General features: G+C 48.9%; 1 protein-coding gene and 1 non-coding gene across 3 annotated transcripts; one reads left to right on the top strand and one right to left on the bottom strand.

Moving 5' to 3' along the window:
* Positions 1-8,631: 8,631 nt before the first annotated feature.
* On the top strand, positions 8,632-11,222 carry LOC127343553 (protein IQ-DOMAIN 6-like). Of its 2 annotated transcripts, none has more exons than XM_051369682.1 (4): positions 8,632-9,150; positions 9,240-9,464; positions 10,130-10,243; positions 10,327-11,222. In XM_051369682.1, the coding sequence occupies exons 1-4, from the start codon at positions 8,851-8,853 to the stop codon at positions 10,975-10,977; spliced, it is 1,290 nt and encodes a 429-aa protein (XP_051225642.1). In that variant the 5' UTR covers positions 8,632-8,850; the 3' UTR covers positions 10,978-11,222. The 2 variants fall into 2 exon arrangements, with proteins under 2 accessions (XP_051225642.1, XP_051225641.1); XM_051369681.1 differs by having other exon boundaries at positions 10,324-11,222.
* A 1,778-nt stretch (positions 11,223-13,000) lies between these two features.
* TRNAP-UGG (transfer RNA proline (anticodon UGG)) lies at positions 13,001-13,072 on the bottom strand. Its single transcript has one exon. It is a non-coding gene; the product is annotated as a tRNA-Pro (tRNA).
* Positions 13,073-14,526: the final 1,454 nt, after the last annotated feature.

The raw sequence follows: 14,526 nt of genomic DNA, 5'->3' as shown, positions 1-14,526 counted from the left end.
AGACATATATTGCCGCTCTGTGGGGCTGCCGCAGCCAATGACCAGTGGGGTCGTCTATTTTTCAGGAAAAGACATATATTTGCCGCTCTGTGGGGCTGCCGCAGCCAATGACCAGTGGGGTCGTCTATTTATTTATAGAAAATCATATATTGCCGCTCTGTGGGGCCTCCGCAGCCAATGACCGCTGGGGTTGTCTATTTATTTAGAGAATATAATATAGAACCGCTCTGTGGGGCCGCCTCAGCCCATGGCAGATGACTATTTTCGTAGTTTAATCTAAAGTGACTCTTATGCTAAACATTGTGCATAATATATAGAAAATAGCTAGATCTCTAAATATATAGAAAATAGCTAGATCTCTAAAGGGGATGGATGCATGGCTTCACGTCGACGTCACTTTCATCGTCAGTATCTTCGTCGTCTGAGTAGTAGTACTTCCTGCACATTGTTCCGTCGAACACCTTCACTGTGAGCACATCATCGCCTTCATATTTGAAGTGTACGTAGCAGCCGAAATCCACACCGTGCGCGATGGCGAAATTCTCCCAGCCCTTGTCGAGATACATCCGGCCTTGTCCGTCAAATAGGACCTCCACGGTCCAGAGACGAGGACCGCAGTCAGCTGCTCGCAGATACACCTTAGCTGGCTCCTGGCCGTCAAGATAGTCCGCAAACTTTTTTGGGAGTGCCTGCAAAGAGATCGAGCGCCGATCGTTTGAAATTAAAGGTTTTTTAGAACATGCCCATAATTAATCACATGCATCATATATGTGGGAACGCATACGTACCTTCTTGACCAAAGGGTCTTCATAGATGACGATGAAGAACTCCTCTATGATCAATGGCAGTGTTGACGACGGTGGTGGTGGCAATGATGATGATCCACCACCCGGCCGCCCCTTCCTCTTCCCCTTCCCCTTCCGTTCCGCGTCCGAGACGTGGAAGCCATGGCAATGGATGATCAAGTGTATATGAACGAAGAAGAGAGAGGCAGAATCTATTGACACAAGGGATGGCCGTTGTGGATGTTTATAAGGGAGAGATGACCGTTGTAGGGGTTTACACAATAAATTAAGGAGGAGGTGACCGTTGTGGGGGTTTACACAATAATTTAAGGAGGAGATGACCGTTGTGGGGGTATATATCTCAACAAAAAAGTAATGCGGACTATCTTGACGGAAATGGAACTTCGTGATATAGTTTATCATTTTACCGTGAAAAGTAATGCCTAAAAGAAATGGTAATTCGTGATAGTTTATCATTTACCGTAATGGCTACAACAAATCGTTGATGGTGTATCATTTTTTGCGTGAAAAGTAATGGCTACAACAAAATCGGTGATGGTTTATTGTTTTTTGCGTGAAAAGTAATGGCTACAACAAAATCGGTGATGGTTTATCGTTTTTTGCGTGAAAAGTAATGGCTACAAGAAATGGGTGATGGTGTATCATTTTTTGCGTGAAAAGTAATTGCTACAACAAAATCGGTGATGGTTTATCTTTTTTTGCGTGAAAAGTAATGGGTACACGAAATGGGTGATGGTGTATCATTTTTTTGCGTGAAAAGTAATGGGTACACGAAATGGGTGATGGTGTATCATTTTTTGCGTGAAAAATAATGGCTACAACAAAATCGGTGATGGTTTATCGTTTTTTGCGTGAAAAGTAATGGGTACACGAAATGGGTGATGGTGTATCATTTTTTTGCGTGAAAAGTAATGGCTACAACAAATCGGTGATGGTTTATCATTTTTTGCGTGAAAAGTAATGCCTAAAAAGAGTTTATAATTTAGCTCGTAAAAAATAATGCATAAAACCAAACTTTGCGTGAAGCTAACCGACGACAGAGAGAGGGAGAGAGAGGGTGGTGGCCCTGACCAGAGAGAGAGATAGGGGTTATCCTGCCCGTTAGATCATACGATCAACGATCGGCGGGCACGATCCGCGTGACATGGGCTAGACCAATCAGGGCAATGTTGGGCGTGTGTGAGAGTTTGTGAAGGGAGAGGACAAAACTGAGTAGTATCAAGAAACCAAGGGCAGGTGAGTAGTAAACAGACTAAGGGATTCAAATATGAGATTTAAAAAATGGAAAATGCGTGTTTTGTACAATGAAACCCATCTTGGCCTGCTTCAAACTATTTGCAATACCAATATACATCAGTGTGAGAATTGTGGCCTCATTTAGACAAAGTATGATTTGGGGGAAGCTGTTTTGGGAAGGGCTTATTGTGGAAAACCATGCACCTTCATTGCTACTAGGTGATTTGAGAAGTGGCAATTTGTGGTAAAACTTGATTTATCTACGATTTATCTATGATTTGAGAAGTGGCAATTTGTGGTAAAGACTCCATGAGTAAGTGCCACTCTTTTTCGGATTTTTTTGCACATTAAATAACTCATTTAACTAGTTAATCCCATTTGTTGACTCTCTGTTGACCAGCCACTTGAGGGTAAAACTGAGTATATTACACTAGCCAGTATTAGCACTCAAGGAGAAAACTGAGCACACAAAAAATGCTAGTATATGACTCGGGGGTATACCTGAGTATATCTAAATTTCCAGGGTTAGACCCGAGGACGCGTGTTGCGGTGCAGAAGTGCAAGACGTGCCATTGTTGACGCGTGTCGCGGTGCAGACGTGCAAATAGTGGACGCGTAGGACGCGGGTCGCATTTAGGACGCGTAAGCCCCTCCCTCCCTCCCTCTCGCACACGATCGTCTCATTCTCGCTCACGCACGAAACCACCCCTCTCACGTCCCATCAACTTCTCCAAATCGAAAAAACCCCAACCGCCGTACGCACGCTACCCTGCCGGCGATGGAGAAGAAGAATGCGCCAGCGGCCGTCGCCTCCGAGCCCGTCGCCTCCGCGCCCGTCGCCTCCGAGCCCGTTGCCTCCGAGCCCGTCGCCGCCGAGCCCGTCGCCGCCGAGCGCGTCGCCTCCGAGGGCGGCGCATCCAAGCGCGGCGCCTCCGTGAACTGGGCCTCTCTCTCGGCTGATGGACCACTTCACAAGATCGGCCAATGCTTACTGGCGAACGAGGAGTACGCCGACACCTACTCTGCTATGAGGCAAGTCTGTAGAAATTGGCGCTCAGGTTTGCATGAGCCCGACGTGCACCTGGACGAATGGATCATGCTACACCACGCCCTTCCACGCGTCGCTGAGTTCACCTTCCTCCAACTCGGCACATCACGCTACGTCACCATAGATCTATCGGAAGTTCATACAAGGTTCAAATTCCTCCATATCTACCTTTTTATTTTCAATCTTAAACACATCTTAGTGCTGAATGTTATCTTCATCAATATATTTTAGATACTACTTCGTCGGCTTTTCTTTGTGGTGTCATCGTGCTTGCCCGAGAAGAACCCGCCGCACAAGATACGGCTGCTGAACCCACTCACAAAGAAATCGAACACTATGTTTGAGGCGCAGATGCCATCTGTTCTTCCGAAATCGATCATTGTTATCAAATCCCCGACTATGATCTTCGTTGCCGCCAATTACCCGTCGGAAATTGGTTGGGTCGATGAGAGCACTCCAACTAAGGATATAAATGAAGATTGGGGAGAAGGAAGATTTTCGATCAAGAACCATTGTCTGTGTTGCATTACCCCGTTCAATGGTGAACTGTATGCAGTAGCTGCGGACAATTTTGAGATCGGAAGAATAGTGTGCACCAATGTACAGTTGCGACAGCGCGCGAGCACCTTGTCAAGATGGAGACACTAATTTCATTTCCAGAACTTGGACGTCGAAGTTCTACCTTGTGAAGTCGGATGGTGATCTGCTGCTTGTGTTGTTGGTCGGCGAGGCTTTGGCGGGCAAACCTTTGGTGTACCGTGTGGACACTCGAGCCGCTCTCTCCATCCGGTCAGTAACATTGGCAGTAATGCCTTCTTCGTGAATTATATCCGGTGTATCTCCGTCGACACGAGAGTGTACCCGACACTTCGACCTGGCAGCATCTACTACGCGGATTTGGGTTATATCAGAGAGTACTCTCATGATACAAAGGCCTGGGATGAGTGGCCAGTTCGTGTGGATAGAATAGGAAGCTACGGTATGAGTAATGAACACAGGCCATACCGTTTGGAGGATGTATTGGTCGCACACTGCAGACGGAAGGAGTTCAATGAATATTTCCTTGGGGAAATGCACGAATGGAGCGACGAAGAAATATATGAGGAGGAATGAAGAACAAATTCATTCATCCTAATCTTCTTGTTGTCCATACATTGCGTGCGTCTTGTATATTTTTCAGCTTAGTTTGTCGTGAACATTAACAACGTTATTGCCTGCTTTTGGCTGTTGTATGCAGTTTATGTATTATACTTAGTTTTGTGATTATGCTGTTGTGAATTTATCATATACTAGCTTCTAGATTTGCTACTAGATTTGCTGCCATATTGGGCAAAAAACGAGGGCCAAAAGGCATAAATAACCCCAGAGATTTGCTACTAGATTTGCTGCCATATTGAAGAAAGACAGAAATAGAAGCTTCTCTAGATTTGATACTAATTTTGTGAAAAAGACAGAGAGAGAAAGAGGGGAAAAGGTGCTCTTAAAAATGCCAATTTGGGCCGAGAGAGACAAAACCCAGCTCCTGCTCACGTGCAACCAAACGCTTCTCGTCCTGTCCCACGCGGTCCCTTTCTACCAGCCCCACGCGACGTGGCCCCACACGACGCGGCCCCACAGACGACGCGGCGCAACACGTCAGCACAGAACGTCCAAATAAACGGATTCCTTCCGTCTGAGCTCCTTCTGCGGGTCTTCAGACAAAGGCTAGGGTAAAACTGAGGAAAAACTAAGGGGCTGGGGAAAACTGAGTACAACTAAGGACCCGAGGGCACGAAAATAGAAATCCCTTTACTTTTATGTTGAGTCAGTTCACCTATCTCTCTCCACCTCAAGAAGCAAACACTTGTGTGAACTGTGCATTGATTCCTACATACTTGCATATTGCACTTGTTATATTACTTTACATTGACAATATCCATGAGATATACATGTTATAAGTTGAAAGCAACCGCTGAAACTTAATCTTCCTTTGTGTTGCTTCAATACCTCTACTTTGAATTATTGCTTTATGAGTTAACTCTTATGCAAGACTTATTGATGCTTGTCTTGAAGTACTATTCATGAAAAGTCTTTGCTATATGATTCATTTGTTTACTCATGTCATATACATTGTTTTGATCGCTGCATTCATTACATATGCTTACAATAGTATGATCAAGGTTATGATGGCATGTCACTCCAGAAATTATCTTTGTTATCGTTTACACCTTCACGACGAGAAACTAAGCTTGGGGATGCTGATACGTCTCCGACGTATCGATAATTTCTTATGTTCCATGCCACATTATTGATGATATCTACATGTTTTATGCATACTTTATGTCATATTTATGCATTTTCTGGAACTAACCTATTAACAAGATGCCGAAGAGCCGATTCTTTGTTTTCTGCTGTTTTTGGTTTCAGAAATCCTAGTAAGGAAATATTCTCGGAATTGGACGAAATCAACGCCCAGGGGCCTATTTTCACACGAAGCTTCCAGAAGACCGGAGAGTCAATGAAGTGGGGCCACGAGGTGGCCAGGAGGTAGGGCGGCGCGGCCCCACCCTTGGCCGCGCCGACCTGTCTCCTGGGCCCCTCGTGACGCCCCTTGACCTGCCCTTCCGCCTACAAATAGCCTTCATCGCGAAACCCCCAGTACCGCGAGCCACGATACGGAAAACCTTCCAGAGACGCCGCCGCCGCCAATCCCATCTCGGGGGATTCAGGAGATCGCCTCCGGCACCCTGCCGGAGAGGGGAATCATCTCCCGGAGGACTCTTCACCGCCATGGTCGCCTCCGGAGTGATGTGTGAGTAGTCTACCCCTGGACTATGGGTCCATAGCAGTAGCTAGATGGTTGTCTTCTCCTCATTATGCTTCATTGTCGGATCTTGTGCGCTGCCGAACATGATCAAGATCATCTATCTGTAATGCTATATGTTGTGTTTGTTGGGATCCGATGAATAGGGAATACCATGTTATGTTGATTATCAATTTATATCTATGTGTTATTTATGATCTTGCATGCTCTCCATTACTAGTAGATGCTCTGGCCAAGTTGATGCTTGTAACTCCAAGAGGGAGTATTTATGCTCGATAGTGGGTTCATGTCTCCGTGAATCTGGGGGAGTGACAAGAACCCCTAAGGTTATGGATGTGCTGTTGCCACTAGGGATAAAACATTGATGCTATGTCCGAGGATGTAGTTATTGATTACATTACGCGCAATACTTAATGCAATTGTCTGTTGTTAGCAACTTAATACTGGAAGGGGGTTCGGATGATAACCAGAAGGTGGACTTTTTAGGCATAGATGCATGCTGGATAGCGGTCTATGTACTTTATCGTAATGCCCAATTAAATCTCACTATACTCATCATAATATGTATGTGCATGGTCATGCCCTCTCTATTTGTCAATTGCCCAACTGTAATTTGTTCACCCAACATGCTGTTTATCTTATGGGAGAGACACCTCTAGTGAACTGTGGACCCCGGTCCAATCTCTATACTGAAATACAATCTACTGCAATACTTGTTCTACTGTTCTTTGCAAACAATCATCATCCACACTATACATCTAATCCTTTGTTACAGCAAGCCGGTGAGATTGACAACCTCGCTGTTTCGTTGGGGCAAAGTACTTGGTTTGTGTTGTGCAGGTTCCACGTTGGCGCCGGAATCGCTGGTGTTGCGCCGCACTACATCTCGCCGCCATCAACCTTCAACGTGCTTCTTGGCTCCTACTGGTTCGATAAATCTTGGTTTCGTACTGAGGGAAAACTTGCCGCTGTACGCATCACACCTTCCTCTTGGGGTTCCCAACGGACGCGTGCTGTACGCGTATCAATACGTTTGAGACGTATCACACACCTCCACTCGCACCACCACCGCCGCAGCGCCATGGGGAGGAAGAACGACTTCGAGCCCTCCGGCAGCGGCAGCAAAGTTGGGACGCAGAGGGTGCCACTGCCCGTCACGCTGGGGAGGCTGATGCACGGGAAATGGATGCCGTGCGAGGCCTGGTCAGGCGTGCAACTGCCTGGCGGCTCAGTTTCCGCCGGGTGCCCATACCTCCCGTCCCTGCGCGCGAGCCTGATCGGACCGCGGAGATCCGGCGAAGGAGGCGGCACTTGCCGTCGGACCTCCGCGCCGATCTGGCGTACGCCATCGACTCTGAAAGTTGGCGTACCTATCTGTCGACCGAGACGGATAGGAGGAGGAGGACGGGCTTCATGGGCGACAGAGATTTTCCCTTCGACCGTCCACCGCCGACTCGTCCACGAAGACAGCAGGCGCCGACGCACGCGCAGTACAACGAAGACGACGGCCACGACAACGACGACGACTACATTGAGACGCTCGCGTACCATAACGAGGATGTCAAGGATGACAACGTTGACTACGTCGCGACCGTCTTCCACGAATGGCAGCAAGCCATGGCGGAGGACCGCAAATTTGACTTCCCCGTGAACATGACAGACGACGAGATGGCGAAACTCGCGTCATCGTCTCCGAGAACGAGCCACCTGTGCAGCCGCTGCTGCCCCGCTACGCCACCGGTGTCATATCGTCGGGCCTGTCGGAGGATGAAGCGCTTCGACTGGCGCTACAGGACTTGACCGCGCCACGACCGCCGCCGTACAACCCCTAGGCTCCTCCTCCACAGCTGCATCCCTGGGCGCCTCCACCGCCGCCACATCCCTGGGTGCCTCCACCGCCGCCACAGCCAGAGCCCTGGGCGCCTCTACCTCCAGCAACGCCGGCGCGCCCGGCGTACGCTCCTCCGGTTTCCAACTGGACGTGGATGGCACCGGAGCTCATCGTGCTCGACAGCGACGAGGAGCAGCAGTAGGCGCAGGCGTTTAGGGTTTTATTTTCATGTGTTAAACTATGTAAATTATGTTTTCATGTTAACAAAAATGATTCGGCAAAAAAAATGCGTTGTGCCGCTGCAGCCACCCCCGACGCAAACAGACGCGCGGTCGATTTCGACCAATTTCAGCCGACGCAAACGAACGCCCGCGCGAACATTTCCGAACGCTAAAATGCGTCGCGCGGCCCCGCTGAGATGTCCTCGGCAGAAAAGAAAATGAGGAACAAAGCTGTAACACACGCGTGCGTCCGCTCCAGGGCCCCACGATTCCGTGGTTCATACCGTACGCGCGCCGCGGCTCGTCGTCACCGCAAGCGAGCAACGCCCACGAGCTCGTCCAACTCACGGGCCGGGCAAACGGTCCCCAGTAGATCCCGCCACGCATCTCCTGCCAAGGCACCAATCTGGCCCCACGCGGCAGCGTCCCGTCGGGAATCCGAGCCCTTCTTCTTTCGCCAAGCCCCATGTACTGTACGTGTGTGTGACTGCAGAAAGAAAGCGTCCGCGTGACGGCGCCCGCCGCAAATGCCGCGCCTCTTTGTCGCCGGACCCCACAACGCCAGCCAGCGTACCAAAAACGGCACGCGCGGGCCCCACGCGGTGGGCCACCGTTACCCCCAGCTCGCTTTTTCCCGGCTTCTTGCTCCTCTTGCATTTCAAAATTTGAAACTCCGCCCAAACGGCTCCTCCCTAATCCCTATCATCCCCACTCTCTGCCTCGAAAGTCGTAACCGAACGCACGACGCCCAACAAGTCAAAATCCGCCCGTTTGGCCTCGTTCCTTCCTTCGTTCGTGGGAGTAGTGCTCGCTAGTCGGTTCCAGAGAAAACGCGAGAGAGGCCGCGTCGGGGAGGCAATTTTCCTTGGGTTTCGTCGGCGTCGCGGTTGCGGAAGAATCCATCCATGGGGGCGTCGGGGAAGTGGATCAAGACGCTGGTGGGCCTCAAGCCGGCGACCGCAGCGGAGAAGCACGGCAAGGGCCGCAAGTGGAGCCGGCTCTGGCGGACCTCCTCCGGCGGGCGGGGCGCCGCGTCGGCGGCGGCCTCCGAGGTCTCCGAGACCTCCTCCTCGACGGCCGCCGCCGCAGCCGACGCGCTCAGCTCCGCCGTCGCGGCCGTCGTGCGCGCCACGCCCAGGGACTTCCGCGTCATCAGGCACGAGTGGGCCGCGCTCCGAATCCAGACAGCCTTCCGCGGCTTCCTGGTACGCCGCCGTCCCTCCCTCCGTCAAAATTCCAGCTTCTTCAGAGTTCGCTTCCTCAAAACCCCCTTGCTGGATCTCTCTGCGCGCAGGCCAGGAGGGCGCTGAGGGCGCTGCGGGGCATCGTGCGGCTGCAGGCGCTCGTGCGCGGCCGCCGCGTGCGCAAGCAGCTCGCAGTCACCGTCAAGTGCATGCAGGCGCTCGTCAGGGTGCAGGCGCGGGCCAGGGACAGGCGCACGCGCCTCTCCGCCGACTCCTCCCAGGGCGACGCGCTCGACGAACGCGCCAGCCACGCGGATCCCGTCAAGGAGGCAGAGGTATACACTACTGCTACTCTCTTCCGTTGCGCTTTGTTGTTCATGGTGATGGCTGGGTCCGTTTGCTATTTCTGCATGATAGTGCTAAGCGCATCATTATGTTAAACTGCTTGTACAAGTCAAGAATTTTTACACTTTGAGTGCACTTGGTTGAGATTCGCATCAGTAAAACTAGGTACGATACCCCAGAAGATCTGTTGATGTCATGTTATTGTTTGTTTTCTATAAACGAATGTGGTGCGCTACTTTTACTAGATAGAGACTTGCTGCGCTAGGATTACTCTCCTCATTCATGATGAAAGCTAGATATGATTGTCCTGTCATATAGGCATTTGGCTCCGTTGATACCAATGATTTGACATTATGTATCATTTGCCCATGATTTTCTTGTCTGAATGAGTAATCATAGTGGGCAGTGACAGTTTTTGGTATGTCTTCCTTGGAAGTGCTACCAGTAATGCATTTCTGCAACTTGTTCTTGCTAAGTCAGGCTTGTCCAATTGTATTCTTTCAAGAATTTTCCTAGTCATACAACTAATTTACATCTAGTCTTCAGCTTTTTTAACATATAAGAAACACAGTCTGCTGCTGTAAAATAAGACAAGTTAATGTTTCATCATCATGCTGATGCCTCACCTGTTTGGATGACATTCTTCACATTGCAGACAGGGTGGTGCGATAGTCAAGGAACTGTGGACGATGTAAGATCGAAGCTATACATGAGGCGTGAGGGTGCAATCAAGAGAGAAAGGGCCATCGCTTACGCTCTCTCTCATCAGGTACATCCTGCTGGAATAATCTGGGCATATACTAGATAATTTCCTCGACTCTGTTTGACATGCTGTCATGTTTGCTTTAGCAGCGGAGCTCAAGCCACAGCGGAAGGCCTAGCTCTCCCGCTGTATCTCTCAGGAATCATGGGGTTAATAGGAACAACCAGTTGAGCTATTTGGACGGGTGGATGGCAACGAAACCCTGGGAGAGTCGCCTTCTGGAGCAATCACATAGTGAACAGACCACTTCCAGGTGCTCAGAGAGTATCGACGAAATGAACGAGGTCAGCTCAAAACTTTCTGAAGCAAGCTCAGTCAAGATCAAAAGGAACAATGTCACGACTAGGGTGTCAGCAAAGCCTCCTTCCGTAATCGCAGTGGGTGACGAGAGCGCTCCATCAACATCTTCAGTTACTCCAATGTCCGGCAACAACTTCGCATCATCAGAAAGAAGATCAGACTGTGGGCAGGGCGGTGCGCCGAGCTATATGGGCTTGACCAAATCAGCTAAGGCAAGGCTGAGCGGATCTGGCTCCCATAAACCACCGCTCCAAAGACAAGGATCATGTGATACACATAACTACAGCCGGGGGGCATTCTCTTCAATAGATGTTCAGAGCACTGCGGGTTCAGAAGTTTCAGTTACTTCAAAAAGGTTGAACAGTTTGGCTCTGAAAGGTCGTGCCACTAGAAGAAGCTTGGACAAGGAGAATGATGATCAATCTAGTTCCTTCCATTAGGACTTGAACCCTACGTATTAATTATTCCAGTTTAGTTTTCTAGATGCTAACATGTATGTATTTTGTCAGTTCAATGCCTCATTGCTTATTCTGATATCCATAGCTATGATGTACAAATGCAGAACTAGCTGCATTGTAAAATCTCAGGGTTCTAAGTGAAATTGGGGAGCAGTTATGCTAGTTCTGTTGGATTACCAGAAATGAAATTTTATTATTTGACAGCAGAAGTGATCGTAGTTTTGACAGATTTGTTCTGGCAATTGATCGTATTTGGCAATTCAAGCTGTTATTAATTGTATATTTTCTTGCTGCAACTTGGAACATGTTAACTGTATATATTGGCCTTGTGTGAGTTATCTACTTGCTAAAATTCTGAGGAAATATATACGTGTTATTGTCACACTGAAAATCGTGAGCATTGGACTTGTTCAGCTGCAGTTAAAGTGTTCTTGAGATGACAGAAGGCAGCCAGCTAGTGACATTTTGTAATAGAGGAGGAAATCTGGTGAGCTTATTTGCAGCGTTGGTGCATTGCCAGTACTCACTCAGAAATAGTACGGACTTTCTCATATATATTTAACACACTAACTAACTTCCCATAAGTATATATTGCGCCTATGTGAAATGTCGTTCCCTGCACCTTCCCAATGAAACTTAGCTCGCGACATGCCCAATTTGCAATGGTTACCATCGGGAAAGCAAGTAAAGCCCCATGACATAAGTCAGGACATTACTCAAAGTCTCAAGCACCGTCCTCCCATCCGTAGACACCTGTTGGCTAGCAGTTTCCTCTATGAGATTGGCACACCTAAATATTTGAGAGGTGAAGACCCAATCAAAATGGTTTGACCTCACTTTTCTGCTAGTTTATTCTCAATCTGGACATAGCTCGCATTTTTTCTTTGAAACGGGGGCAAAAACTTTGCCCAAATCTATTAATTAAGGAGAAGTATTGTACCAAGATAGTCCGGACTAAATACAAAAAACAAAACGGGATTACTCTCCCGGCATGATATCACCCAACTTTTTCGCACCCGCGATCACCCATAAGTGGGCTTCCCTTTTTATTTTTTCTACGAGAACTAAAGGCAGCGTATGTTTGCTTTTGGAAACCCTTTCGTTCCGTTCGTTCCAAATCTCCCAAGTGACGAGAAGAGTGAAGGAGGCGATGGCTTTGCGGTTTGGCATATGTGCATTCGTCATGTTTCGCCACCAAAGCTGAAATGAGAGACCACCCCATTGACTTGGTTGGATGTCGGGGATGTGCAACCATTGTTGAAGATAGCTCGAAAGACGAATGGAGAACCTACACTCGATGAAGAGGTGGACAAATGATTCCGTGGTTTGCTTGCATAGGGGGCAAAGGCCACAATTTGGCCACCCACATTTTTGTAGCCGGTCGGCCGTCCATATGCGGTTTTGAGTGAGAAGCCCAACGAAAAATTCGCCTTGGGGGGAGCCCAAGCCTTCGAAACCGCTTTGTGCAAAAAGGAGGAGATGGAGTCAATGAATTGCAACTCGTAGGCCGACTTCGTGAAATATTGGCTATTTCCCGTGAGGTTTCAAGAGATGTCATCATCCACATCCTCAACAAGGTGAACATCATGAACCTTGACCCAAAGATCAATCAATTTGTGAAGGTGGTCCATTGTGAAGTTGTCATCCAACTATCTCCTTATTTTATGATTGTTCTTCCTCTAGGAATATTCCCTTGATCAGCTAACCGCATAACAATAGTGCATTTCCCCTTTTAGGTACGATTTACATATCTTCTACCTCTGTTTAGTTTCCCTGAGGGAGCTTATCTTTCTGGAAATCCCAGCTATAAGCTAGAACGGTATAAATAGGGCATAGTAATCTTTCCCACCCAAGCATTATCCTTCAAGACTTGGTTTACTTTTCAAGATTTTCTATGGGAGGATGCATAAAGTAGGGGACTGCATCACTGCAAGGAACTGCTTAGACAACTCTAGAATCAACAACGTATCACCAACCAATTGGAAACAAAAAATAATTGAAATTTGGGGCGTTGCGAGAATCGAACTCGCGACCTCTCGCACCCAAAGCGAGAATCATACCACTAGACCAAACGCCCTTTGTTGTAATTTGTATATTGACGTTATTAATCATCTGTTTCCTCCCCAATTGAAGCTGCTTTTTTATTTGAATTGAAGCTGTTGTTAGTTGTATATTTTCTTACTGCAACTCACAAGATGTTAATTGTATATATATCGGCTTCGTGTGAATTGTCTATCGATTCCAAATACTTTCGAATGGGCTAAATACCTGCTGCTTAATTGACTGACTTGCTGAGGAAATATGTACGACGTGTTATTGTCTCACTGAAAATAATGAGCTTTGGACGTGTTCAGGTGCAGTTAAACTTTGCTCGAGATGACAGAAGGCAGCCAGCGCGTGACATTTTGTAAAATAGAGGAGGAAATCTGGTGAGCTGATTGCGGCGTTTCCTGTTAGAGCATCTCTAGTCGCGTCCCCCAAAGCGTCCCCCAAACCGCGCCGCATTTAGCGTTTGGGGGACGTGTTTTGTTCGTGCCGCCTTTGGGGGATGTCGCTACCCAGCCGCGTCCCCCAAACGCCTCCCCAAACATTTAAAATACTTTTTTTGGCATTTTTATTTCAATTTCCACAAACTAATACATAATTGGGTACGTGGTTTCCACAAACTAATACATAGTTGAAACCGTGGTGGACACAAATATAAAATATTGCAAATAAACTAAACCTAACTAGGCCGTGCATCGGAGGTTTCCTGTGTTCGCTGCTAAGAAAGAACACTCGAGGGCACACCCAGTCACCTAAACTGGAAAATCCAGCGGGAGGATGGTGCCCTTGTTGGTTCTACCGATGAGGCGAACAGGCAGAAACCTCCGTGCACGTATTCGCTGCGAAGAAACAACACTCAGTCGTCCTCCTCGTCGGTGCTGTCGCCGTGGGAGTCCCTGTCGGCGTGGTAGTCCCGGCGGCAGCGCCTCTCGTCGAAGACCTTGACGCTCATGTCCCTGTTGCCGAAGTAGGAGAACAGGAGGATGAAGCCGGCTTCGAGGCTGTGGTGGCGCGCGAACTTCTCCCAGCCGATGTTGAGGTACATCTTGCCGCGCGCGTCGTAGATCGCGTCGACGATCCACCGGTAGTAGCCGCACGAAGCCTCCCGCAGATGCATCTTGCGCGGGCGTACGCCGCCGACGTACTCGGCGAAGGATTCCGGCAGCCTCTGGATGCCGCGCGGGTCGCCCTTGAGGACGAGGACGAACTCGAACAGCACGTCCGGCTCCACGTCCATCTCCGACGATGAAGGCGACGGCAAGCGTTCAGCTATGCCGCGGCCACGACCACGACCACGACCACGGCCGCGGCCGCGAGGTCGGCCTCCGCCTCTACCAGACATAGCGTCGAGTTTTGTTGAGAGATGGTGGCGACTAGGGTTTGGGAGAGAGGCGCTAGGGTTTGTGTGTGAGAGGGACGATGAGAGGCGCCCCTTTTTATAGGCCGGAGGGAGGCGGATGAGCGGTGGCGCTCATTAACGCCGGC

This window comes from Lolium perenne, chromosome 3 (assembly GCF_019359855.2).
Source record: "Lolium perenne isolate Kyuss_39 chromosome 3, Kyuss_2.0, whole genome shotgun sequence".
In the NCBI taxonomy this organism is placed as follows: domain Eukaryota; kingdom Viridiplantae; phylum Streptophyta; class Magnoliopsida; order Poales; family Poaceae; genus Lolium; species Lolium perenne.
The sequence above is the reverse complement of the archived record's forward strand: the minus strand, read 5'-3'. Positions and strand labels throughout refer to the sequence as shown.

Coding starts and splice junctions, on each gene's coding strand:
- LOC127343553 (XM_051369681.1), top strand. CDS start 8,851: ATGGGGGCGTCGGGGAAGTGGATCAAGACGCTGGTGGGCCTCAAGCCG. Junction 9,465..10,129: donor ATCCCGTCAAGGAGGCAGAG/GTATACACTACT, acceptor TTCACATTGCAG/ACAGGGTGGTGCGATAGTCA. Junction 10,244..10,323: donor CTTACGCTCTCTCTCATCAG/GTACATCCTGCT, acceptor TGTTTGCTTTAG/CAGCGGAGCTCAAGCCACAG.